This window comes from Poecilia mexicana, unplaced genomic scaffold, assembly GCF_051168715.1.
Source record: "Poecilia mexicana isolate PSO_F unplaced genomic scaffold, ASM5116871v1 scaffold_9, whole genome shotgun sequence".
Lineage (NCBI taxonomy): Eukaryota > Metazoa > Chordata > Actinopteri > Cyprinodontiformes > Poeciliidae > Poecilia > Poecilia mexicana.
The window spans coordinates 10,452,464-10,480,213 of NW_028263378.1; the positions used below are offsets into that span (position 1 = coordinate 10,452,464).

A 27,750-nucleotide genomic window follows, 5' to 3' on the forward strand; every position below is an offset into this window, starting at 1 on the left:
AAGAGGTTTTCCTTTTATGTGACCAATACTGTGAGCCATTCAGAAACTAAATATTAAAATGTTGATGCTGCTAGTTTTTTCCAAATAAAAGATTAAGTTTTACATTTTGTGTCGGTATCATGAGGACACATCCACCGTGGCTCTTTAAAATGCTCAAAAATGTCCAAATTTCCTTGTCAAATATCTGGCATTTCAGAGAAAAAGTTAAATGACCACAGCACAGATGTTGTTGGGTAGAGTTGACCGTAGTGTTCTTTTGGACCGAGCATGATTCATTACTGTGACCGCACAACACGAGTAGAGTCCAGAAAAATAATCCCTGCACAAGAAAGAAAGCACAAACAGCTGTGCTAACCAGCTTTGTCCTCCAACTTCTGTCCTCAAGGTAGATTGTTTGGGTCTTTATGGATCTGATTAGCGCAGGATGGTGGTGCAGTTGTTGCCTTGCAGTTGTAAGTCTGCAAAGTTTTGACTTTGATAGTTGAATAAAACTTCAGGGCACACTTTTCTAGATGTGTGCCCTAGAAAAGTGTGGCTAACATCATTTCTCTGTTAGCCTCACAGTTATGTATTACTTCATGTTGGTGTAATAAATAAAATCACAACAAAATAAAGTTCTTTTTTGTAATGTGATAAAACAGGAGAATGTGTAAAAGAAATGAATAATAAATTACACCCACAGCAAAACAGACTTCTCATTTGTCATTGTTTCAAAAAGTTTTTCTCTCTTACAAATAAAAAACTATTGTTTGTATTATATTTGCAAATAAACTGTACAGTTTGTTTTTTTTTTCAAATCACAGACACAATATGCAGCCAACATTGTTAAATGTATTAGCTGACCTTAAATTCTTGGTTGTTTATGCAACATAACCAACTTGATCTAAAAGCAGATTGTGGTGCAGAGTTGAAACTTGTTCTGTGGCTCTTTCATTTTTAAGATAAAAACTGGTTGTTTTTTCGTAACTGTGAGCTAAGACCAGTTGTTCACACATGAATATAAATCAGTTATGAGGAAAATGAGAAATTTAGGTTTAACCACATTTTGATCATTGACCTTCCCTGATTCGTCTTTTTATTTGGATGGTTAAAAGCTACATCTTCCATATTTTTAAAGAAAAACAATACACTTCAGAATATTAGATGAAGTCTGCATGGTCTGTAAACTTTTAATCTTGTTCTGATCCTAGGTTATGTTTCTCGCAAATAAAGTATGTCATATTGGATTTCAGATGAAAACGTGAAAAAAAATTATATATATATAAAACCCTATTATAAACGTTGACTGAGTGAAAATGCAACATTAAGGACACAAGTACTGGCATTATTTTATTTATCCAGTTTTGCTTGAAGGTGAGAGTTTATTGAGTTTAATGTTATTAAAATGCAAAAGTGCACTGCCAGACTTTTATTATGTACAATAAAAAAAAAAGAAAACATGCAGCTTTTGAACAATTTGCTGTATGGATGACAGTTCCACTATCAATGTACTGAGGCCACTTTGATAAAGCAAATTATCAAAGCTCTTCCGCTTCTTATGACCTTATATAGGGTTCTGCAACACTGGCTCATTGTTACTATCAGCACAACTGTCTACTTTGCACTTTTAGTCTCTGCATCATCGGGGCTAAATCACAAGTTACAGTAGGAAAACAATAAAATAATCATGTTTTATAGTATCTACCTTAACTACCCCCACAGAGGGAGACTCTCTATGCAGCTTTAGGCAGCAATAACACGACTAAGATGGAAAGGAAATTTCCACCAAAAACAACAGTAACAACAAGGCAGATGCGTTTCAACATATAACGTCACACCAAATATTTAAACAAACCTTTGTCGCTACTAAACTTTGTTTAGGGACCAGCAATGATATCTATCAAGGTCAGCATGTTGCAGTTATTCTGCAATGGGTTTTTTCCATGCATAGAAGAAGTAAATAAGCCACAGAGAACCGGATCAAAAATCAAACTCTTGGAATGTTTTCATCTGAATCTCAGAGACCTCAAATAAAAAACAAAAGTGCAATCATGAAAACAAGCATTTTCCTTGTGACTGTTCAGGTGAAATAATGAAAAGGCTGCTTTAGATCTACCAAGCCATTTAAACATTTTTGAAATCTGGATTTTTTTGTGACAGATAAACCCAGAGTAGAGCATAATTTGCACACTAGCCCTAATGCTTGGGAAACTGATCTCACAAGCTTTCTAAGCATCTTCATATGTGGAGTATCACTGAGCTATGAAGCTGTCTGTGTTCTCAAAGTGTGAATTGTTTGATGAAATATGCAAACCTGTCTTCATTGAAAAGAAAGAAAAAGGTTCCCCATCTCAGCGGTTTGAATTTTTTTTTTTTTTTCCAGTTTAATCTGTGATCCTGTGATTGGTTTATTTTTAAACTGCAGAGGTCTTCTCCAAACAGCGTAATGCTTCTTCAGGCATATACAGAAGTCTAATATTAGAAAATAATACTGAGATTTGGCTTCTTAAAGACGTCTAATTAATTGTCATCGATGTGCACTGTGGTGTTTAATGCTATAGGCTATTGTTCATTGTGACCGTTAAACAGAACAGGTCTGTCCTGCAACAGAAATGCAAAGTCATTCAGTAAAACTGTTAGAACTTGACACCGTGCTGAGCCACTGGAAAGGACTGGCAGTTTCCCTCGACTCCTGTTCTTCGTCCATAAAGTACGAAGTAAATACCTGATGCATAAAAAGTTTGTCCATTTTTGGGAACATTATAGCTGTAAGGATTATGTTGAGGGGGGAATAAAGTGGATAACTCTCCAGAATTAAAAGGTATGTAGTCTTAATAATCAGTACTTATTTGTGTGGTGGTTTGGAAAATTTATTTTTATGCTGGATTTTACACTTAATTGGAAAAATTTAAATACGAATCACAACAGAGAAATATACCCCACGTGTCTTATGAGTTTATGGTAGTACTCCTAAATTATGCAACAGCCATCTGGACCCGAGCCCGCCATGGCTGGCTGAATGCGAAAGCAAAAAGAAAATTTCTGCTTTGTAATGATGACTTTTATGAAACTCTACTGTAGTTTACCAGTTGAGGGTAAATGACACCAGGGAAATCTGCTTTACCAAACATTTAAAGGGGCAGTAATATAGCCACATAAAATCAGTTCATGTGATATTGTTCAAATATATTCACAGTTTATCTTCATGTTATTCTCCCATAATGAATAAATATTTAAAAAATATATATATTTTGTTTTCAATTAAGGATTTTGCTATAGTAATAAAATATTATTTATTTAATAGCTTAAGGATATTTTCCTTAATCTTCACTTGAAATAAGATAAATAGTAAAATTATAATGATTGTATTGCCCCATTTGTTGGTGTAACATTATTATTAAGGGATCCATGTATATGTTTAGTTCAAACTGAATTTTAAATACACTATACCTGACTTTAATTTAGACTGTGCTTTTACTGTTTAAGTTCAGTTTGCATTAATTCTGTCAACTAAATCCCCACAATATTGGAAAATGCTTTTCCCCCCTATTTCTAAGAATTCAGCATAGGAAGTAGGCATTTCTCTAAAAGCAACATAAAATGTATTCAGGAATCAACGCCATAATTGTTGGAGACATTTTCTGGCATCTTGTGTGACTTCTGTAACTAAAATGGAAGTGTTTGGTCATAATGATCATAATTATTAAGAGGTAAGCCTGGTAGCCGGAGAGCACTAAATATGAAGTACAGTAGTTACAGGTGCACTCAGTGGATATTTAACAACTTCTCAAGACATCAAACATGAAGTTAAAACATCTTCCAACTGGACAATAATTAATAATAATATATACCACTGAATTAGAAAGACGTTGCTTCAGGATAACAAAGTCAATGTTTTGGAGGAAGCATCATAGAAACCTGAGCTCTCAGAGTAATTTATGAACAAACTGACTTTATTACATTAAATCTGTCAGGAGAAATGTGCCAAAATACCAGAAAAGAAAGATTCAGAGGCATACCCAAAACTCCTGTCACACATACGCTTCACATGATACAGTTAAAAGCCAATTTTGTCAAATACTATCAAAATGTGAGTAAGATTCTGAATTTGAAGAAAGAAAAATAAAACACGTCTTTCGCATTTAGCAAATAGAAATAACTGTGGTAATCCCGACTGACGTAAAACAAAACTTTTAATCCTTTCTAATGTCAAACGGTGAGAAAAAGAGTCATCTGTCTTCAACTTGTAAGCAAATATCTGGTATCAATTGCATCTGCAAAATATTAAAGGTTGATTTTATACCAGCAGCTCAGCATATTTTTGCCAATGGTGACTCGTCACCGACCAATGTCGCCACTTTACTGTTGTTTTATTGATGTATTAATCTTTTGAAAAGCCGCACGTGGTCAGTAAATCAACTAGTTAAACATCAAATTGTGTCGTCAGATGAAGATAAGGGTCCTGTGGATAAGACTGCATTCAGTCTGGCTCCTAGACATGCCGGAGCAATCAAGACTGTCACTTAAGAGTTGCATAACTCTGGCTGTAGTCCATGCCATGGTTGACCTGGTACAAAGAAAGATCTGGAAAAAAATCACCTCTTGGTGATGTTGTGAAATGTTGCAGAAAAAACATTTACGTTTAACCAAATATTTGATTTTTGCTTGACTTTCTATAAGCTTATAAACAAACTGACAGTAAGAGAAAAGGCACAAAGAGATGCTGCACAGTAGAGTAATAAAAGAAAAAAAAAAGTTCCAATAGCACATTGATCTACAGGTCATGTCAAAAGTTCATTATTTTTATTTTTAGACTCATATCTAAATAGTTTTTTTTTCAGGTCACAATGACTACATGAAAGACATTTTTTTTTATGAATTTGAAAAAGAATTTGGCTCACATCACTGAATTTTTGTAATATGGTGGAGAGGTTTGAAAACTCCAATGACTGAAGCATTGTTGTCTCCTCTCCGACAGCAGCGATCAGATGGTGTCAAGTTTCGTTGTCTTTGGGGATTCCTGAAACAGCAGACAGGTATGAGGTGACAAAACAAACCAAGGCTTCTGTGGCTGCGGAAGCAAAAACTCAGGTGTGGGAGGAACGCGGTGATGCTGCTGTTATAGCAAGCCATAAATGCCACAAATCACACGATGGTGCTCAGTGATGTGTGACGGCATTCAATGATCTGAATAAATGGCCAAATTTTCCCAGTTTGATATCTTACAAAACATTGTAAAAAAGCAGCATTTTGAGAAGGCTTTTGCCATACTTTATGCCAGCCTACGTCGTGTATCATAATTTTTTTTTTTTTTTTTTGCGTGAATTTTTAAACAGATACGTGGTAAAAGTGGTGATTTGTGGCACTAACTGGTTCCCATAATTTACAGGTTCAGAACCGGTCAAAGCCTCTCCCATGGAGAGGCAGTTTAATTTTCAGCAGCTTGAATATAGTTATTCAAAGTGAAATGGTTCATGTGTCTCCTGGCAGCTCCCTCTGGAGGAACTTGACATTCAAACTTTACCATGATCCCAAACACACATCAAATATAAAACACGCTGAGACTAAGCTTCTAGAAAGGCTTTCAAAATCTTGACTGCAACCATAGTGAAATGATCAAGGACTTTAATTTAATTGTGCCACAAAAAAGAAGTCAAATATCCACCCAGAAATGAGCTAAAAGTTTTCTTAATAACCACAGAAACTGCATTGGGTTGAGGTGCAACCCAACAGTGAAGTGGCAGTCATTCCAATAAAATGCTACTAAATATAAAGGATAAAGACATTTTTGGATCATACAGAATGCAGTCTGGAAAAACACTCACTGACAGAACTAATGTAACTAGATAGAACTAACACAGTGACACAGATACATGGAAAAAACAAATCTGTGCACGTAGGCACTTCTTGGTAGCATTTTATCTTTGTAATTCAGTTGCTAATGCATTCACAGTATGACACAGTCACCTTATACTCTGACCGCTGTGATCGCAACTGTCTGCAGACGCTGATGTCTGTTATACAGTTATCTAAGCAGTCTCATGCCAACTCTTTATTAGTCAAGGTAACGGTCGATCAATAATTCCCCTCAAGCTAAACTAGATTGATGAGGGTGTTCAAAAGTTTGTATGCCAAAGTTAGAGCTATACACGTCATCTGTTCATAAACTGCTATATTAGAGTTCACAGTTGAAGTCTTGTTAGCATAAGCATTTTGAGAAAAGTGTTTAATATTTAATGGTGGCGCTATCTTTGTTGTTTGTGCTTGCAGAACAGCATGTTCTTGTTGTTTAGCAGTTTGATACACAACTTAATGCTTAAAAATAAAGACAGGCTGGAGATGTGGGAAAATGAGTGTTTATTCTTCTACAGTGATGGAAGTAAGCAGTAGCCAGCGCTGTGAAAGATTACACACTACAGAAATACAGGAAAAATAAAAATCCTGAGTTTTTAGATAAACGTTTTACCTTCTAATAATACAAAATAATAGTTTCTCCACGTTGGCATGAACACATTTAAAAGCTTGCCGATTTAAAGACTCTTTCAGAGTACGGGATACTCTGCAAATAAATTACAAGCATCACATGTTTAAAAACAACAAAACTCTAAAGCTTTACATTTCTTACTCCCAACGCAAACAGAACAAACTTTTTGCAGGTAAACTGTGCAGGTCACAATCCTCAACTTTCTGCAGATTTAAGACAATTTCGAGTGGCATGAATCAGCAGAGAGCACAGCTATGAAAGAGTGATTGAGAACGAAGCTGTTCATTACACAACAGATGCTTTTTTTTTGCCCCTTTTTGAAAACAAAGGAGAATTTCTAAAACAGCAATATTTCCTCTTTTTAAAAACACTGAAGAGCAAATGTCTGAGTCAACTTTACAAAAGTGTGGTTACACAGGTAGTGGACAGACAGGAATGTTGTTATTGTAGGAAAAAAGGCTCTCTTCAGGCCAAGCAAACAAAAGGCAGATTCAATCCACGTCCAAGCCTATTCATGCATTCGTCCTGTGCTCATCAGTATTTGCCAAGTTCACACTGGGCAGCGATAAAGCATTTCCAATTAGTGGATTGTCCATTTTGAACCGGTCCACTCCTGATTTTCGAATGGGAAGCATTCGAAAATCCACCTCTCTCTGGTTTTTCCTTTGAATTAATTTCATGCAGTTGTCATTCTAAATGAAAACGTCTTCATCTGCTGCAGGCCCTTTACGTGACGTCTAGTTGTTCTCTTGTGAAATTGTGGTCTAAGAAAAAGAGAAAAAGAGAAGTGAATGCATTAGTCCTGTAAAAATAGTTATTGCCCCTTACAGTTCACTTGCTGTACATGTTTCAGATCAAACTAATTTTAATCAAAATTAATCTGACTAAATAAAAAAAAGCTGTATATATATATATATATATATATATATATATATATATATATATATATATATATATATATATATATGGTTTGGCTGTGGGTAGAGAAACTGAACTAAACTTAAAAAAAAAAAGTGTTTCATAACAATTAGTGATTTAACAAGGGGAGCAATTACTGTTCTAAATAAATACAATCATTTGAAAATTGTTTGTTGCATTTACTCATCTACCTCTGTCTAATATAAGAATTGTTTGATGATCTGAAACATTTAATTGTGCCAAAAAAAAAAAAAGCAAAAACAGAAGAGATCTGTGTGAGGGTGAATTATTTTTTTAGTTAGCATATTGTCCAATTAATAATAAAAAAAATAAAAAATCTCAGACAGCTGCTGCTCAGAGCATCGGGTGTATGTTGGGTTAAGTTCATTGTGTGCTCACGCTCATTTACTTATCTTATCTGTCCTGTTTTGTGTTGCAATCTACTGAACCAACTTGAAAGTTTTATGGTCAAGGTATGCTTATACAACGTGCAGATTACAGATAAGGCCAATGTCAAAGGCAGCGTGGCCAAAAAACAAGCAGACAACCTTCTAGAATTTAATGTTTTCATGATTTGACTGTATAATCCAACTCCCAAATTAGGAATAAACACTTCTTGAAGTTCAAGTTAAATTCATTTGAGCTTCTCTGTAAAATGATGAGACAAAATGGAAATGCTTTATGTTTGGTATGTGCAGCAAAAGTAAGTGGAAACGTGTCAGAAGTTTGGTCACATTAATTAAAAGGAATGCTGTTTAAAGTTCTTATGGGCTGCATCTAATGAGTGGAGCAAGAAACCATAAAAACCTCCCATTTCCCTCTTTGTGAGGGAAGGAAAGTCTGGGTTCACCTAAAAGTCTGTACTTTTCTAGTCTGATGTTTTTTTTTCTTTGAAACATCCTCTCAGTCTGTCAGGCAAAAACTTATCACCAAATGATCATGTTTGTTTTCTCGCAGAAATAAACCTAAAATCATCACCAGTCACATCAGTCTTTGTTTCAGTTGATTAAAAAAAAAAAAAACGAAAGCCCACCCAACTTTTATGGGGTTTGAGTTGAATAATTTAGTCCTAAAAGCTTCACTTTTTTTGGCTTTAACCTTTCAGTCTAAAATACATACATTCTGAAAAAAAAAAATAATATTACAAGTTTGAAAAAATGCCTGCTTTTTCAATTGTTTTGCTTAATATTCGATACATTAGACATTTGCATTCATGTAGTTACATTAAGATACGTACTTTATGTTCATTAATTATTTTTAGAGGATGCAAAAATACATTTAGAAACAGGTTCCAATTTAAGAAAGAGGATGTCTCAAAAAATACTATTATGAGAAATTAAACATCCAGCTTTGTCGATGTTTAATTAATTTTTATAGATGCATTAAATCATTTACTTCAAATCAGATTCAGACAAGCTACTCACATATGGAGTCCTTTCTCCGTACTTGCTCCAGAAGGTCATCTTGACGGTGTTCTTGTGGCCCGTTCGCTGGTCAAAGGTCTGGCAGGTCTCGAACGGAGGACTGTACAGGTGCAAACTCGCGGCGCACTCTGTGTGACTGACGTTTTCTACACGATGCAGACCAATGGAGTCTGAAACACACACGGACACGTTTAGAGACGGCGTCTCTGGAGAGGTGCGAGTCCGACACCAAACATCACACTCAGGCTCCATTTGCTGCACGGCGTGGACTTGGAGCGGAGAACTAAATGGTGTTCATTGTGCAGACACAACTAACTGGGAAGTAGCCTTAGACCTATTTAGCATCACACTAACCAGTGTGCAACTGTTGAAGCTGAAATGCCGTGTTGTGCATGGCAATGTCTGCTTTATTGAGATATTCTGCATCTCTCACATGAGAGTCAAAGTAGGACATGATTGGTCAATAGGACATAACTATGCTGTAAGTCAACGCAAAAGCAATAGAATGTTGAAAGGTGAAAGACTTGCAGTACGGGCCAAAAAAAAAAAAAGAACCAGTTTTCTTTCTTACCGTTGATGTAAGCGACCTTGTTCTCCTGGAGGATCCTCTGAGATTTCTGCACCATGTCTCCATGTGATTTGCGGTCCGGCCAGTCGAACAGCGTTTCCTTCAGCTGTCCCTGCAGCAGCTTCAGGAAGCAGTGAGAGTCTGTGTGGTCGTGGATACTACTGCAAAGTGTCAAAGAGCACACAAGCCTTCGGCATCAGGATGTGCAAGCGCTGACCTTTCAGAGACATGTCAAGTTTTCTGCCTATTGAATACCTGCAGAGAGATTTAATCTGAAAATAAATGCATGGTCTTCAGCGTTTGTGACAAGACCTCATCACAACCTCTTGTGCAAAATTATATGCTTGTTATATAATGTTTGAATTTGCTCAGAAGGCGACCAGTGTCACTAATAGTAGATGGAACACTGAAATATCTGATCTGCAGTATTTAAACAAATAAGAATCATACCATGATGATGAATTAAAACTGGTATAAATGCGCCTAAGAAAAGATAGAAAAACAACTTTTGTGATTTATATAAACTCACCTGCCATGTCCTTCACCCCAACAGAGAATCATGAGATTGAATTTCCCATTACCCTCATCAACCAAGTTCCTTGTGTACCTGCAGAAAACAACAGAGACTCACTGGATTAGAACAGAGAAAATCAATTTTGGTGTTAGCTTGACAGAAAAAAAAATAGTTTCAAGAAAGTCACTGTTTGAACATGAGATTTTGATGACAAAAACTAGTTTCAAAAATATATATTGTAAAGTGACCAGTGTTTGTATTATTATAATTATAATAATAATTATTATTACTTAATTTTTTTAACATAAAATATTTAATGACTTAAGTATTAAGCATTAGGATTTACCAATTTAACAATTTGCATGGCAGAATATTTAAGTACAGAGTTTACTTCGGAAATTTCAAACAATAAAAATATCTCAAGATCTAAATGCCAGCCTTATTTTCAAAATTAATTTGATGTCTAATGTGTAAAAAAACAAACAAACATACAACAAAAAATAATAATGAGACTAAAACTACGAGTAATATTAATTTCCGGTAGACAGATGCTTAAAATATAATTTTTGCGTCATCAAAACCTAAAAACTAATTGCCCTTTGAAGGTATTGCTTTTATTTGTCTCATAAAAATGCCACATTTAACCCCCCAGCTTGTAAAAAGCCAGCGTGCGTCATTTGTGTGCTTTTCCAGTGGAAACATCGTGTTACTCCATTTTTGCGCACATTCGTCCGTTCCACGCACCTCCGTCGCGCGTGTCGCGGCAACAGTGAGCGGGTGTGCGCCTTTCCTGTGTGTTGATTGGATACCCCCTCCCCCTCTGCCCTTCTGCCCCTCTTCCCCTCACCCGCCTTTCATCGAGTCCAAACGAACCCAAACACTATCTGCAGGATAATCTTCAGTTTTTCTCTCTGGAAGAGCAGCGCTCTTTATTTTTACAGGACGATATTCATTGTACCAAGGACTGAGCTCCTCATTCTCTTGAAAACTGCTCGTGTATGTTTGGAAATAAATCTAAATCCGAATAAATTATGCAAATAGGTTCTTTTTTTATTTAAATAAGGTGCTGAAAGCTGTCGCGCTGGATGGAGACAACAAGTAGTTCCTTTCATTCAAAGTTTTCTTCATTTACAGAGAACAAACTTTAACAGCGTTTACTTGGCCTAACTTAAAAGCACGTTTCCTTTTTTTGTCTATATAAAATAAAAGCTGAATTAAATATGCTTCTGACATAAATAAAACAAAGCGTAAAAATGCAACTCTACAAATGAATCCCTGTTCATATGCAGAATTTTTTTTTTCCATTACCTGTATTGGTCAAACTTTGCATACTTCGTCCATTCGTGAGGCTTGCTCTCGTATGATTCCATGATATTTTGAACCTCCTCCACATTGATTGTGTCACTCTCGAAGATCTTGTGCAGAATTGCGATCAGCTCGTCCAGAGTTTCGGGCTTCACCACCTCGGTTTGCTCCATGTCTGCACAGGAGGGTTTTTAATTTCTTTTTCTCTGCTTGTTTCACGTCGGATGAAAACTTCTGATTTATCTGCTCTGTCGGGAAGTTTTATAGGCTGGCGCAGCAATTTGGGGACGCGCCGGTGATGGACTGTACCACTGTGGAAGAGAAGGTGAACGCCCATAGCTTATTAAATGAAACTCTCCATTAGTGCACGTCAGAGTATTTTGAAAATAACCAGGTGCACCTTTCTTTGAAATCCCTTATCTAAAAAAATAAGCTTTGCTTTTTTTTTTAAACCAATCTAATACTTTTTCCTCACGTTGCCAGCTTGAGCTAATCCATGAGTCCAATTCCACCACGTTGTCACAAACACACCCTCCACCCCGCTTTTATCTCTCTCTCTTGCTCTCTTGCTCTCAGCCAGGCATTCCTCCAACAATAGGCTTTGCACCCTGTGTTTGTGCAGCCTCTCATCACACAGTCAACAAACTCACTGTCCAAGGTGTTTTCAGAGAACAGACTCACAAACAAGAGGGGGAGGAGGAGATAAACGTGGGAAAAAAGGCTGAGAAGTAACAAACTGGGTGTTACATGATATTCTCTACAGAATGAGGCTTGAGGTTTTTCACCTTCCAGCCACAGATTTGAATTTATGTTATTGTGATTTTATGTGAAACATGGTGGTGGTGGCGTCATGCTGCGGGGACACTTTTTCTGTATAAGGGACAGCTCAGCTGGTTAATTGAAGGGAAATACTGAAGAATTGGAGGCTGCATAAGAGTTTGGACCGGGCGGAGGCTCACATACCAAAACAACCCTAAAATGTCCCAAACAGAGGGATTTTGGAAAGGTTTAAATCTGACAGCATGCTCTTTTATTACAATGGCACAGTCAAAGTCAAGACTGCTTGTAGTGTGTCAAAATGTAAAAAAAAAAAAATAATAAAATCTCAGTGGGTGTAAGATATGCTGGAAATTACTAATTATTTTCTCATGATGGGGAAAGAAAAGAAAAATCAAATTATTCAAAAAGCCTGAGTGAATCATTTGGATACATTTGGTTATGGGTTGACTTCTCACACATTTCACAAAAAGCATCAAGTCACAGATATTTTCTGCATCCGTATTCCTCCACAGCTCAACCGTCTTCTTCGTGTTTTAACTTGTCCAGCTGTGTTCACATCGTCCTGTAAGTAGTTTTTTTCCATCATGTCTGGCATGCTGTTGGAGCTGCCTGAGCTTATGCAACTTCATCATAAACTTTCTCTACAGGTGGAATCATCTCTTTCCCTCTCCTGCCAAAAATAAAGAAAAAAAACAAGAATAAAACAAAGCGGGTAATTATGGTCGATGTGTGGTGAAGACAAAGTGTACTCTGTTTGCTTTCTGCATATTGCTGTGCACTCGCTCCCAAGAAATGCAGAATATCACATCAATGCTGATTCGAAAGCAATTTCAGTTTTTAGTCCAAACCCTATTTTTTATTTTTAAATAATTCTTGAATGGCAGCGGGTGGATTCAGGTGAGCTGTGATGCTGCAGCAGGAAAACACGCCTATTATTTTCAGTCATCTGACATGTGGCACTGTGTCAGAGGAAAAATCCTCCCTGGCACAGGATGAAGTCAGGCCTCCATGTTTACAGGCAGCATGAAATGTGGAGAACTTTCTTTGAGTGGGGGCTTGAGCCAAGTTTCAGGAACAGCTGCCACATCATCAGTCCCAGATGTTGCGCAGCTCCCCCCACTGGTTGTAGCGCATGAGGGGCCGTAGAGCCTGCAGCGAGAACTACCTGCACCTATAAAGTCATGTCAGTGATTTGTAGGTGGCTCAAATGAAACTGTTCAACTGGTTTTGGGTCTACTACAGATAAATCCTCAGTAAGCTTTCAAAGGATCAGGCTCCACTTCAGTAAGAGGTTTTCAGCTCTTCACAAAAATAATTTTTTGTTAATTCTTTGAGGTTGTGCTCAAATTTACAGGAAATACCCCTCTATTTTTTTTATATAGAACAGTTTAAACATTTGAGGCATTTGTGTAAAATCTCCTCTTTTAAAAGTTCTGCAACTATCATCTCACAAATGCTAACAAAGTTAATCCGTTTAGATTTACTTAAAGACAATTTACAGGGCTTACATTCATGCTACAAAAATAAATAATAAATGTTTGAATGGAAGCTCCAAAACAAAAAAAAACAGCATTCAGTAAGAATAGTATCTTCACTTAAGACAATAGGTAATACCAGTTTCCATTTGTAGCAAACAGGCTTGTGCTGATTATGTGAACTCCCATATTTTCAAAAAAACAATAAAAATATCCCAACTGACCTCCTGAAAGAATTTCCATTTTAACTCTTACGGCCATGTGTAAATTCACCTGTGTAAATTCTGGATCGTATCCATATACTGCAGGTCTTTTTGTCTTATATTGCCTTTGTGGAGACACCATGTGTGCATCAACTCAAAATAAGTTCTTCCAATTACCCCTGAGCTCCAGCTGAAGTTGTTAAGCTTTTGCCCTCACCCAGTTTTATTGTTATTTATTTGGAGTTTGCTCAACATTGTTTTGTTATGTGTATTGCATTAATCTAAGTTACATGGTTTTCAGAAAATCTGGAGATTTGTAAAGAAACTACTCATCTCACTTCATAAAGAGCTAAACAAATTACTCTCTAGCTATATGTTGCTATTTTTTCCAAGCACATTCAGAAGGGAAATCTTTTTAATAAAATATATATAACATTTTAAGAACTCCATACTCTTTCTCCCTTTGCTTTGCTATTTTCTGGTTTCTTCTCTGCCGGTGCACTGATTGCTGATCCTCATCATCTGGAGGGTCCTAAACAGCTCTCCGATCGGCACCCGTCTCCACTGCATATTTATGTTGACCACAGCAGGCGAGCAATTTGTCCTTAACTAGATGATGCTTCATGGATCCATCTACTCAACTCGAGATGATCCATCTAGTCCTTATGCCTGACTGCCACATGACATATTTTGCACATTTGTTTGAGCTTAGAAAGTAATGAAAATGAGCAATACAAGGAGACAAAAAGTATTAGGCTTAGAAAATTCTTTATGCAGCAGATAAACTGTATTAAAAAGTTAGGGCATTCAGAAACTAAACAAAAATGTGCAACCTTAAATTGATCATATACTAAAAGGCAACGTTTCAGTTAACAGCTCTTTGGGAATTCACCCAACTGGTGTTAAAATAAAATACCATTTCCCCCTAACTGTGTTAACTTTAGCGTTTTACTTCAAATGAATCAACCTGAAATGGAAGAATGGGTTTAAATGTCCTAACTGTATAATAGGCTCTCAATATTTAATCTATATGTTTTAAAATGTTTTCTAAAAGGTCCCTTTTGATTTGACCATAAAATAATAATACAAATAATGAAATAAATACTTTTTAAATATATATAAAAAACAAACAAATACACGTATCAGAGTTTATGATTCAGGTTTATATTTTCTTATTGAAAATCAGCTCAACTAATGAGTGTTTACAGTTTGTGTTCCGCTACGCCCCCGTGTGGATGATTCTGGCGTCACGCACCCGACAAGGAAATTGAACTAAAAAAAGAAAACAAGAGTTTTAATCCATCGCGGCTTCCGTAGCAAGAAGAGGCGGATGACTGCTTCTCTTGACGTGGAATATTTCCGCGCAGGGACGATGGAGAAGTAGCAGCACGGTGAAGCTGAAAACCATCAGATCCAGACGGGATTTTAAGCCCTGAAACCCAGTCAGGTCCGGCTTGTTCCGGATCCGACAGAACCCAGTCCAGTAGAGGCTGAAGCCGCCGCGCTCTCCGCCTCCCCCCTTCAGCTACAATCATGATTAAAGCCATTCTAATATTCAACAACCACGGCAAACCGAGGCTTTCTAAATTCTACGAACATTATGTGAGTAAAAACAGGCTCTTTCAGCCACTTTTGGTGTTTATTTCCACTTTCCGCCGCGAGCTAATTATGAAAAAAAGCCAATTAATAATTAAAAATGTGGCACTTTCTAATGAAATCAGTGGTCTGGACACATTTCTGCCACTGCTGAAAGCTTCCTGTCTGATAGGAAGCATGTGTGTTTATTGTTTTGTTTTAGTTATATAGACGTCTACTCCACGATGCCCTTTAAAGAAAATACTGAATAATTAAAGATGTGCAATCCAAAACGAGGCTCTCTCATTCAGCCTGAGGAGAGAAGGTTGCTCCCAGTTTTCATGTGAACATCCAGCTGTGTGGCTGATGTGAGTTCAGTGTTTGTGTCACATGACTGTAATGACGCCCTTGTGAGTAACTCGTGTTGAACTCCGGCCTTTGTTTCCTCTGAGGGCTTTGGTACGTACCTGCTCTGTTGGTACAACTAAAATATAAAATGGTCAGCTTATGTAATAGTCTTTGCAGAGCAGGCAGTGCTGACTTCTCCTCTTAATTGGATTTGTACATCACATCAGTGGCGGTTCTTGATAGCAAGGTGCCCTGTGTGACCCCTAATAGCCCATTCAACAAAAATCAGCAACTTTGATCATACACTTTCAAGTTTATTATTATTATTATTATTATTATTATTATTATTATTATTATTATTATGTGTTTCTAATGTGTTTTTAAAACACCTCTGGAAAAGAGGTGTACATATTAACAGCCCACTGCACTGAGCCCCATTGAAGACCTCCTGGTTATTCCACCAAATATTGATTTCTGAGTTAAAACATTAGTATTGTTGTTTCTAAATGAACTTGTTTTCTGAAAGGTCTGAATTTATTTATTTATTTTTTGTTATTTTGACCATTTCTCATATTATACAAATACATTCTGCTTGGAACTTTGGAGACATGTTGTCAGTAGTTCATAGAATAAAAGAACAATGTTGATTTTACGCATACCTATAAAAAGTAAAATCAGAGAAAACTTATCATTTTAACAGCTGTATGTTCATATTGGTCTGTTTGATGTTAAATATGTTTAACTTTTTTTTTGTCATTTATTTTTGTCTTTTGCTCCAAAAAACTTCCAGAGATGCTTAAGATTCAGAATATGTTTAACTAAGCCCAATCTTTTTATTACTTTATTATGTATACAATGTGTTACTCACATTTTCAAATATTGTGTATGTTGGTCTTTTCAGTGTTGGTCATGAAAAATGTGTTTTGTTTTACATATAAGCATTTTACTGCAAAGTAAACATCCAGACCTGGCTCAGATTAATTTTCCATGATTCCAAAATCGTCACAAGAATAACATTGCAAATAATAAAAATAGCTCTTATGACTTGCTGAAAAAAGCCAATTAGAAATCAAAGATCTTGAATTTTGGAGACATGTCCATGTCCAGTCCCTGATGTTTGTCTGCAGGGAGAAGGAAAACTGCAGACACACATCTGCAAAAAAAAAAAAAAAAAAAAAAAAAAAAATATATATATATATATATCAGCAGCTTTGCAAAACACAAAAAATTGACTCTGACCTCTGTTTTCTGCTATTGACCAAACTATTGACAGCCTTGTTTAAAAATAAAATAAGGCGTCCTATTAATTCTCCACCTCATATTTAACCTGTTTATTGAGGGAGACTTCGATTGGTACACATTTGAGGAGGATCAGTTGCGACTGATTGGATTACAAGAAGGCTGTGTAGACACCATCTGTTATTCTGCAAGCCAAGGTGTTGGCTTACCGTCTGCAGGAGATTTTATTTCACACACTGTGTGGGCTGCTGTGAGCCGAGAGAACTATCTTTATTATCTGTAAAAGGGAGGGGCTGAGGTTGCTGCTGTGGCTGAAATGAGTTGATGGAAAAGTCATGAATGATGCGTGTTTGTTGAATGGCAGAGGATACAGAGACTGCAAATAAACAGGCCACATTCATACTGGGGGTTTAGTATAAATATAGATGATTTTGCTTCACACTGTGTGTGATAGTGTTTTCAAATGACGAGCAAATGTCTGTTTGAACATGGAAGTAAACCGACTTTATTTAAAATATATCTTTGCTTACTGTTTGGCTACATAGTCTAGTAATTATTTCTAAACAACATAAGGGTATAAAGCACTTTATTAGAATGCACTCTAGCAATTAAAGGTCCATTAGAGTCCACTGCATTTCTAAAGAGCTCTAATTACATTTCCTCCTGCGTTAACGTCCTATTCCTTTCTGCATTTTTTTATTTTTATAGAGCAAAATCCACACAGTGCCTTCCACTGTTATTGGCTCCCACGGTAAATACCTATAAATGAATTATTTCGATTTGTTCTCCTCCAGGCCGTCTTGGATGCAGTTCTCCCACCGTGACCTTTGACGATTTTCTTTTCCTCGCTTATTGCTCTCCTAGGAATGGGTCTGTGTGTCGCATCATGTTTATATCCCAGGGAAACAGGAAGTCCTAAATGAAAGTTATTTAACCTGGATCAACTTATAAAATTATAAATCTATAAATTACAAAAGGCTTGAACTGTGTTTTTCTGTTAAGGCTGCTAGTAACTGCAGAAAGTGTGATTTTTATTTTAAGCTGTTGTTACTTTCCATGTTTATTTGGGGCATCTGAATAAACATACTCAAATTAAAAACTTGTCTTTCTTTAAAATTTCCCATGCAAGATTTATTTTAGACGCCCTTTGTTATGTTAAACACAAAGGGAGCAGAATGTTTCACTTTGAATCTGAGTTTTATAAGTCACTGAACATCATGATGAAAAATTTAGAAGCTTGTCATTTTCAGTCTCTCACTGCTGCTCTTGTTTGGATCATTAAACTGTAAGTACGGTTAAAGCAGCTGGTCCCATGCTGCGGGTCACATGACCAGTTTTTTGCCCCCAGCACGCTGGATATTCGCCGTCTCCTTTCTCCTTGAACTCACCGATCCGTTTTGGGCCCCCCAGAAAGTTATTTACTCCCTTTGGTAACGCTGCCTCACTGTAGGAGATTTGGAGGGTTTTTCACCCCCCCTTTTGCTGTAGGACTTTCAGTAAAACAATGTTTAGTCACAAATCTGTGTAACTTCAAACGCCTTAAAAATGTGTTGTTTTACGCAACATTTTCTCCCCTGGAGAACATGTGACATAACTCTGACATGGTTGAAACCCTCTTCCTTGTGACCTCTGTGTACTATTGGCATGTTTAATCACTTTTTGCTGATTTAGGAGTATTTAAATGAAATGTTTGAGGACTTATTTGTCCAACAGCTCTGCCTTTCAACATGTTGTTTATCACCTCTTTATTAGAAATGCACCTATCAGTCGGAAAGAGTTCAGAATCGGATGATTTAAAAAAAAAAAATCTGATCAGATCAACAGTTGGGGAACAAAAATCTCCATTCATTAATTTCCCCAGAAGTAAAAACTCCCACCATTTTCAGTCCATAAATGCATCGAACACTATTATATGATTTATTGGCTTTTTCTCAGCTCAGTAAAAAAAATCAAGCAAAGGTTAGGAACATAACTTTATCAATTAATCTACAGCGTATGTTTTCATCTGTGTTCCATTAAAAAAAAAAAAAAAAAAAGACCAGAAATTATTATTCTTTGTTGAACGTCTCTCCTTATTCTCTGTGCAGAATGAAGACACAGAGCAACAGATCATCAGGGAAACTTTCCACTTGGTCTCAAAAAGAGACGAAAACGTCTGCAATTTCCTAGAAGGCGGATTGTAAGTAATGACCTACACGTGACTGAAACCATTTGCAACGAGTCTCTCAATGCTACGACATCCATCTGCACATCAGGTCTCTTGCAAGAGTAATTCATTGTTCAGTAACGAGTGGCTGCAGAGTGTTTGTACGCATTTCCTCTCTTGACGTCCTGCTGCTCATTTGATTGAAAAGTGTGAAACAATAAAGTGAAGCACTTCACTGCAAAATGTTTAACTGGACATGATAACAGATTTGTAAAAGCATTCCAAAAGTGTCTGTATCAGCAGCCAGTTGAGTTATTGCACAGGTTTTGTGAGGGTTGCAACATTTCCCGTGGCAACAGAAATGCAGCAACAGATTTTTTTTTTTTAATTTATCAAACCCTTCATCAGACTCACTGCTTCTCATATCTTCTGTTTTTAGAGTATATGGTTTCCTATCTGTACCTTTTATAGCAGAAAACATCCTGTTGCTTTTCACCTTCTGTTTTGTCTGTCATAACATGTTTGTTTCTGCAGGTTTTATTGGGTCAAGCTCAGGCCAAAGGGCATGTCCTAATAATGTTTAACCTATTGGCGTTGATGTCAAGAAGACCAAAAGGAGTCGAGATTAATTTCTGGAAATGTGTTTTCATAAAGTTTTAAAAAACTATTGATGGAAATAGTTTTAGTCAATCAGTACTACCTGGATCTAATTAGTTATTCTGTGTTTTAATGCTTAAACAATGTAGCTGCTGATCCCAGTTTTTACCAATCCAGGCTTGGATTGTTGTTGGCCAGGAAAACATGATCAGTGCAACTCAATTTTTTACTTTATTTACTTTTTGTTCTTTGCATTTCAGGTTGATTGGAGGATCGGACTACAAGCTGATCTACAGACACTACGCCACGTTGTACTTTGTGTTTTGTGTCGACTCATCAGAGAGTGAATTAGGAATTTTAGACTTGATCCAGGTAAAACCCTGCAGATTTGACGCTATTAGTTACTGTTTGTTGGTTTGCTTCTAGAGTGTTTCTTAGCTTGTTTTTACGTTAATTTCAGGTTTTCGTGGAAACGCTGGACAAATGCTTTGAGAATGTCTGTGAGCTTGACTTAATTTTTCATGTAGACAAGGTAGGAGTTTGTCATTCCTTTATGTAATGTTTATGATTCTGTTTGTTCAAGCCTCATCATGATTATTTATGGTACTGCTGTAATAATGTTAGTGATTATGGCCCGATTTATCGTACAATGCTTGTCTGATGAACAATCACATATTGGAACATGTTACACAACATCTGATGGTTTTATTGCAACCAACTTCCTAAAAACAACCTAAAACCAGAACATACTGCTGATTAGATGTGATGTAATGAGTTCACTGGTTGATTACACAGTTAGATTAGCTATTTTTATATAATATATGGTATTTCATGTTATTAATAATTTAAAGATAATTAAAGGCTTTGTGTGCTTTATTAGAGCCAGAAAACACAAAGCCTTGCAAAAATATACATCTTTTATGTGTAAAAGAAAAGAGTGTATGACGGTTTTCCAATTTTTTTTGACAAATCCCAAATAGACTTTGGTCATAAGAACTTGCTTATGTCACTAAATGGGCTGTAAGAAGTCATGTAGGGGTCAGCTGAATGAAGGCCACTTTTTATTTGTTTCTCTTGAAATGAAGCGAACTGAAAACGTACCAAACTGTGATTTTTGTCTATTGTTACAACCCTAGAAAGGATACTTTTGACTTCACGTATTGTAGTTACACTTGGTCTCTTAAGGTAAACTGGATATCTTAAAGAAACAACAGTTCAGCATAAAACCTTAGTGCAGCTGATGTTTAATTATTGAAAGCACATACTTTGGATGCACTAGAACCATTCATCTTCACATTAAGTGATATTTTAGTATTGTACTGTTTTGAAACATTGGATGTCCTTTAATAGGCCTATGTGAATCTTTGTGTTACCTGATTTGACTGACTTGATTCTGGGTTTTTCTTGAATATTTTGCAAACTTTAGGGATTTTAAACACTGGCTAGAATATGCGAAGATGTTCTTTTTGCTTGAACTACAGGTTGAACAACACACACCCAAGTCTAAGCCTTTACTGTCAAGTCAGAGTTATCTTCCTTTCACCGTCTAAATAGGACTGTAAAGCTAACAAGATCTGACTGGATCAGAGAGGAACCTGGTGCAGGATGCCCTTCTTTAACAATAAGAACTGTTCCTTTTAACAGATTCACTTAAGAAGAAATCACATTGATTGAAGTAAAAAAATATATCAGATTGTGCAAATTCAGGGTTTTCGTTAGTCTACACACCTGAGCTCTGTGATGTACTGACGGAAGAACAAAAGAAACACACAGCCTTTGTTGTCCACCATTACATGCTGCTACAAACACAGAGCTGCTTGCATCAGGACTTACCCTCTGTTTGACTCCCAGCTGCTGCCGTCTTCAGTGTGCCGCAGCCAAACTGCATAATAAGGACGCAGCCGATGCATTTCAGATATATTTAACCTCTGCATGTACGTCGCCGTCTGCTCAAACGATGTTTGTATTCTTTGTTGTAGAAAAGCAGCAACGGGCTACATTACAGATGAGTCACAAAACATGTTTGATTCAAGAAATTTGCAACAACCATCACACAGGCGTCACAGCAAGTTCTGTTTGCTTCTCTTGTGTCAAATTACCAGGTGCTTTCAGGACATGGTGAATATTTTGTTGCTGATCTTTCAGAATCTACTTTCACGATGCCAGATTTGTTTGCGGGAGAGTAAAGTGCATTAGCTCTCTTTCAACCAGCTGACCAGCAGTATGCAGCCACAGATGGGGGCTTTCTCTAGTATTTTTTCTAAAGACTTCAGTTTACTGTGATAGGGAAACCAAATTGGGAACTTTTGACTGGTTTTTATACCAGTAATCGACCCAGGCATCAAACAGAGAGATGCCGTTGGCTCACCAGTCCATTTCCAGGAGCAGATCTTCCTTTGTTTGAGCTTTGGGAATTGATGCGTTTACTGTAACTCTGTGAATGTGTCTGTACATCTTTTATTTTATTTTATTATTTCTCGGATTTTTAGATTGTACGGCATTACAGTGGCCTGGACAGAGGTAAGCAGTTTGTATGTGTGTTTTAATATTGAAGTTGCTCTGGATCTCTCCTGCTTCAGGTCCACCACATTCTGGCGGAGATGGTGATGGGCGGGATGGTCCTGGAGACCAACATGAACGAAATCATCACGCAGGTGGACGCCCAGAACAAGATGGAGAAATCTGAGGTGAGCGCGTCCCTACCTGCCTGCTGGCTGACTTGCCTCTGCCTCCACGCCTCTCTGGGGCGTTGTGTACAGTATGCAGGCATGTGTGTATGCTGCACCCTGCATGCTTCCCCTCCAGCGACTTTCTGTGGATGCTCCCGACCTTTTCCAGAGTGTTTGTGCTCTCTTCAGCCTTCTCCTTCCGCTTCACTGCTTCTCAATGTTGATCGGGGTGAGACATGGTCTGTACCTTAAAACACACATTATTAAAGACATTCATGCGTCTGCTGCTTTTGCACTAAGAGTACCACTATCCAGTGAATCTGCAGAATCTGTCGCAGGTAAATCTCATGTCATTCAAGTTTGGTCTACAGTATCAGGCCTGTTATTTCAGGAAAATGTCAGTTTTTAGATGCTCTTTGTGTAAAAATGTCCTGTTGCATCATATCTCTAATCGAGTGTCCCTGCTTAGAGCCTTGTTAAAGTGCATTGTTTTTTTCAGCTTCGGCCAGTAAATAATCCTTTGCTTGGTGGAAAAAATAAATGAAACAGCCAGAGACAATTCAGTCAGATTGTTATCTTTTCATTTGGTTTGCAGGATTTATTAAATGTCTAAAAGGTTAATTGCACTAAACACAACTAAGAAAAAGTTCTCATTTTAGTTGACAAAGATAAAGAATGCTGGATGGCTGCTTTTTGTGTATTAATCAAATTTCTTAATTTAGTCTATTTTTTTTTTTACATTAATATGAGTTTCATTGTATGCTTTTAACCTGACAGATAATTTTTTTTGTTTGACAGTTTGTAAGCAGTCTTTTACTGTTCTGACATCGAGAGCTGCTCTGTCTCTTCCTTTTTTGGACCTATCGTAGACCACAGAGGTTTTCATGCGCTGATGCTAATTCAATCTGACTCTGTTCATTTAAAGGTCAGCGTCTGGCAAACAAGGATGAAAGCTAAATACCACAGCTCTATTTTGTTTTCATTAAGATCGAAGTAAAAATAACTGGACCAAGGTTAATATTTCTTCTGATTCCGGATGTGGTGTACTATAGGTCCTATCACTATCTGTGGAAAAAAAAAACTGTAATTACTTTAATCTGCTTTAACATTCCTCATTCCTCTTTTTCCTGACCCTGTCCAGTTCTTTCCATTCTTCTCTCTCTTTACAGACCTTTATCTTTCAGTCTACCAGGCAGGACAGGTAGACACAGGTACTGCTAAATTTACAACCAAACACTGTAACCTTAACTGAACTTTTTACGTCCCCTTTGACCTTCTCCACATGGCCCTTCATCTAACTGTAAACTGACGTCACTAACATGCAGTAGGAATCTTTCACGACAGACCCAGAAATGCCTCAATTTAATCTCTACAACTAAGAACAAAGCACTTTGACAGCAGGGTAGAGTCAAAATGCTCCAGTCTTGTACCTTTACACTCCCAGAAAGGCGTCATTTAAACCAGTGTTGCTCCATCCTGGTCTCTGCTGCTGGAATCAGTGGCAGCTTCAGTGGGATCAAAACTAGGACATCTCTATAGCTTTCAGACTAAGGTTGAGGTTACAAGTAGGCCTGTCACATTAATCAAAAAAATCAATTAATCACATGATCAATTAAAACAAACTCAGTGATTTCCATTTACCTGATTTGTCGTTTATTTCTTTTTTTCTCTCTTTCTACCAAAAACTGGATGATAGAGATCTTCAGTTTGGTGGTTTGATCTCAACTAAATTTCCCTTTTTGAAGGAAAATTTTGTTTACAAAGACTTCAAAATTAATTTTATGTGTCCTTCTGTTTATTTATTTTGGATATTTAAAATGTCTTCCAGTTCCAGTGTTAAACGTTCATTAGAATTTAAAGTTTACTGATCTTTGAGAATGTGTTCTTGCATTATTTTGTCCTTACCATTACATTACTTAAAAAATGGTCTCAAAACAACAATACTAGGGTGCTGTGGTGGCGCAGGGGTTAAGCACAACCCACATATGGAGGCCTTAGTCCTCGACGCGGCTGTCAGAGGTTCGATTCCCGGCCTTTTCCGCATGTGTTCCCCCTTCTCTCGTTACCCACCTTCCTGTCAATTCACTATCAAATAAAGGCCACTAGAGCCAATATAAACCTTTAAAAAACAAACAGTATTATCGTTTATCGTGATAACGTCTGGAACAATTTATCATACAGCAAAATTTGTTGTCTTGACCAAATAGAATAGAAAAGAAATGTCCTTTTATTGTCCCACATTGGGAACATCCAGTTGTAAACAGCAGCAAATTTAATTCTGCACATTCAAACTGAGGTAATAAATATCAAAATATTGCTAATACTCTGCTGTAAGGCCAAATTTACTGCATACTAAAATAACACGGTACAGTTATTAAGTACAACCAACTCAGATCAAAAGAAACTAAGTAGGGTAAATACTTAGTTTAGCACATGTAGCACACATTTTTCAACGATAGATGATAGGAAACATTGTTGCAGCAGTTTTACAGACAATATTGCATGCTGCTAAATTCTTCTAAAGCCTCAAACTTTTTGCACAGAATCAGATTACTGTTATCTTTTTCAAGAGAAGTGGTTTTTCAAACAAATTCCTGCAAGACAATGATAGTGATTTCTGAATCCTCTGCCCTGAATCAGCATTCCTCTCGTTTAGCGACCTGGCCGTCTTCCCGTCTAACACCAGTGTCCTTGATTCCTGGCACAGGAAGGAATCCCCATTAGACAAAAAGCCTATTGAAACAACCTCGTGGAAGGAGGACATGAATTTATCTACATGCCAGACGTACTTTTCCTTCACCCTGTGATTTTTTTAAGCTTGTTTTGAGTGTCTTTCTCGGATAATAAATGTACAAACTGCTGATCAGTTTGGTTATTTGTGGGTCAGTCGAGTAAAGATTTATTTTGGAGTTCTCTAACTACAGTGGTTCTCAAGCGTCTTTTTATGCCATAGAAGAAAAAGGGAGACTTCTTCCTCTGTAAATGTTTAGATTTTCCAGAAAACCTTTTTGGAGGCTCAATTTGCCTTGTCGAGCTTCCTGTTGAGATTCACTGTGTTAGAGTGTAGCGCCTCCTTTACCCTGAGAGTAGTTTATCTCTATTAGACTAACAACCTTCCCATAATAGATGTAATAAGTGTTTACACGGCTCTTTGTTCAAATAATGTTTCTAGACAGAAAATTGGTAGCTGTACGTACAACTCAGTAAAATAGAATATCACTCTTTGATTGAATTACTAAAGTAAATAAATCCTCCAGCGATATTCTAATTTACTGAGATGTTGCTATATATGTGTACGTGGCACAACATTAATATCTCTACTCAGAAATGTATTCACACAGAAAAATGCTAGCTACAGTCATATCTAGAGGTACAGTATTCCCTGCATTATTAATGGCTAAAACTTTGACGCCCACATTCTGTAGTTGCGAGGTTATCCGAGCATCATTTATCTTCAAACCCAGATCCATTTTTCTGCTTCACATAATTCTCTCCCTGCATTTTTACCCCCACCGGCCCACAGTTGTCCAGTGGCCTCACTTTCCAAGCAAATGCCGCCTTTTTGTCCATTTGATGAATGTTCAGTGCTGCTCAGTACATCAGAGTCAGTGAATGAGTAGTTTAGTTCAGTATGTCCTCACAGTTGACTCCTAATTGGCTCTGGTTGTGATGTCCATCATTCTAGAAATAGAAAATGCATGTGCATATAAAGCTCTAAAGGCATCTGGATGTATGTTTTGCATATGTTGTCCGTCTCAGTGCTTTTGCATTTTGTCAGCAGATGATTGTTGTTCGTTCAGCTGTGTTTTCTGTCCTGTGTCTTCTTGTGTTCAGCTGTTATCTCTATTGATGTTTTTTGCTCCACTGGTTTGTTTCTTATCAACCCTCCTTGTGTGTGTTTGTGTGTGTACATGTGTTTTGGTTTGCGCAGGCTGGCATCGCAGGAGCACCGGCTCGCGCAGTGTCAGCGGTGAAGAACATGAACCTCCCGGAAATGCCCAAAAACATCAACATCGGCGACATAAGCATAAAAGTGCCAAATTTACCTTCCTTCAAATAGCGGCAGCAAGATCCATGAACCTTGAGGTGTCAGCCGATGTTTACCGCGATGCGATCTGTTTACCAAAACTTCAGAATACTAACTTTTATCAGTCTGGAAGGTTCTGTGTGATTTCACACTCCATGTTGTGATGTTGTCTCCTTGGGTTCATTGTTGAGCAACATATTAAAATGTTTTGGGGTTCTTTTCTGTTTGAAGGACAAAAGAGAAGTATTTATCAGATTTACATTCCTTCTGTTTCACTGCAGGTTGGCTTGTAGCATTCAGCACCTCCATTACAGATCTGTGGCGTTTTGTTACTGAAAAGAAATGAGAAACCAACACAAGTGTTTACTTTAAAGAGGAAGGATGATGGATTTTTTTCGGGGGGCAGATGCATTCAAATGAAGAATATGAAATATTTCCAAATCAGCCGCAGTGTTTGGATATAAAATACAGAACGATAGTAAATTAGGGAGTCTAAGGAATTTAGACATGCATAAATGCTGATTTTGTTTTTTTTTCTTTTTCTGATTGGTTTGTGGACCATTTAAAAAGATTTGTCATGTTTTATGGAATGATTATGTTAATTTTTGCTGTGTATGATTTTACTTTGCTTCTTTTTCAACAATAAACAGGCAAAACTCAACTTCTGTTTTGATTATCTTTTTTGGTATTAGTATCTATTTTACACAAAAAGTGTACATTATTGTTGCATTTTTTAATGCAACAATATAACTTTTTTATAACTTTTAAAATAGGAATAATAATCATAAAATGAAACATAAATTTTTAGTTTGTAAAAGAGAAGAAAGAAGTTAATAGTTAAATCATATGCCCATTTGACTTGTGCTGTATATGCACCACGTTTTTTCCTTTATGGTTGCTTTTTCATCTACTTTATGTCCAGTCTCTTTACCTGACTGTTACAGAATATGGTGTGTGTTCCCTTAGAAACTGGAAATGTAAAAATAGCAACAGTAGAATTATTGTGTTGTATGGTAAGAAAGAGCTGAATCAGGACTGCAGATAAGCTTCATTTGATTATCTACTGTGTGTCAAGTTTTCAACTAACTTGTCAGATGTTTACATAAAGAATGGTTTCTATTTGTTTAAAACAAAATGAGAGAAAGTCTATATGAAATATTTATCCAGTCTACATCAATTCTGTCTGGAGCAATGAACCAAAATTCCAGCAAACTATTACGAGAAACATTTGAAAGAAAACCCTAAATGTTTAACCCAAGTCATACAGCTCAAAGGTAAAGATACCAAATCCTGAGGAAATAACTTATGATTTTAAAGACATTGATAAATAAATCTCTCTGATATTTTCTCTATTGTAACTATTGTGGCATATAGCATTTAAAATAAGTTTGATAAAGCTAACTGACCTAAAATGAGAAATTTGGCCTAAATTAACTTCAAATTTGATTGTGTTATTCGGTGTATGTAAACTTCTGGTTTTATCTGTAAATAGAATTCTA

The 27,750-nt window shown here is 36.8% G+C and overlaps 2 protein-coding genes across 2 annotated transcripts; one reads left to right on the top strand and one right to left on the bottom strand.

Moving 5' to 3' along the window:
• Positions 1-6,319: 6,319 nt before the first annotated feature.
• cdo1 (cysteine dioxygenase, type I) lies at positions 6,320-11,764 on the bottom strand. The gene is made up of 5 exons (XM_014995911.2): positions 11,196-11,764; positions 9,903-9,980; positions 9,377-9,534; positions 8,806-8,975; positions 6,320-7,227 (listed from the first exon to the last, which is right to left on the bottom strand). The coding sequence occupies exons 1-5, from the start codon at positions 11,363-11,365 to the stop codon at positions 7,201-7,203; spliced, it is 603 nt and encodes a 200-aa protein (XP_014851397.1). The 5' UTR covers positions 11,366-11,764; the 3' UTR covers positions 6,320-7,200.
• Positions 11,765-14,949: 3,185 nt separating this feature from the next.
• Positions 14,950-26,912, top strand: ap3s1 (adaptor related protein complex 3 subunit sigma 1). The gene is made up of 6 exons (XM_014995913.2): positions 14,950-15,252; positions 18,900-18,991; positions 19,816-19,927; positions 20,016-20,087; positions 22,135-22,242; positions 26,156-26,912. The coding sequence occupies exons 1-6, from the start codon at positions 15,184-15,186 to the stop codon at positions 26,282-26,284; spliced, it is 582 nt and encodes a 193-aa protein (XP_014851399.1). The 5' UTR covers positions 14,950-15,183; the 3' UTR covers positions 26,285-26,912.
• The last annotated feature ends 838 nt before the right edge of the window (positions 26,913-27,750 follow it).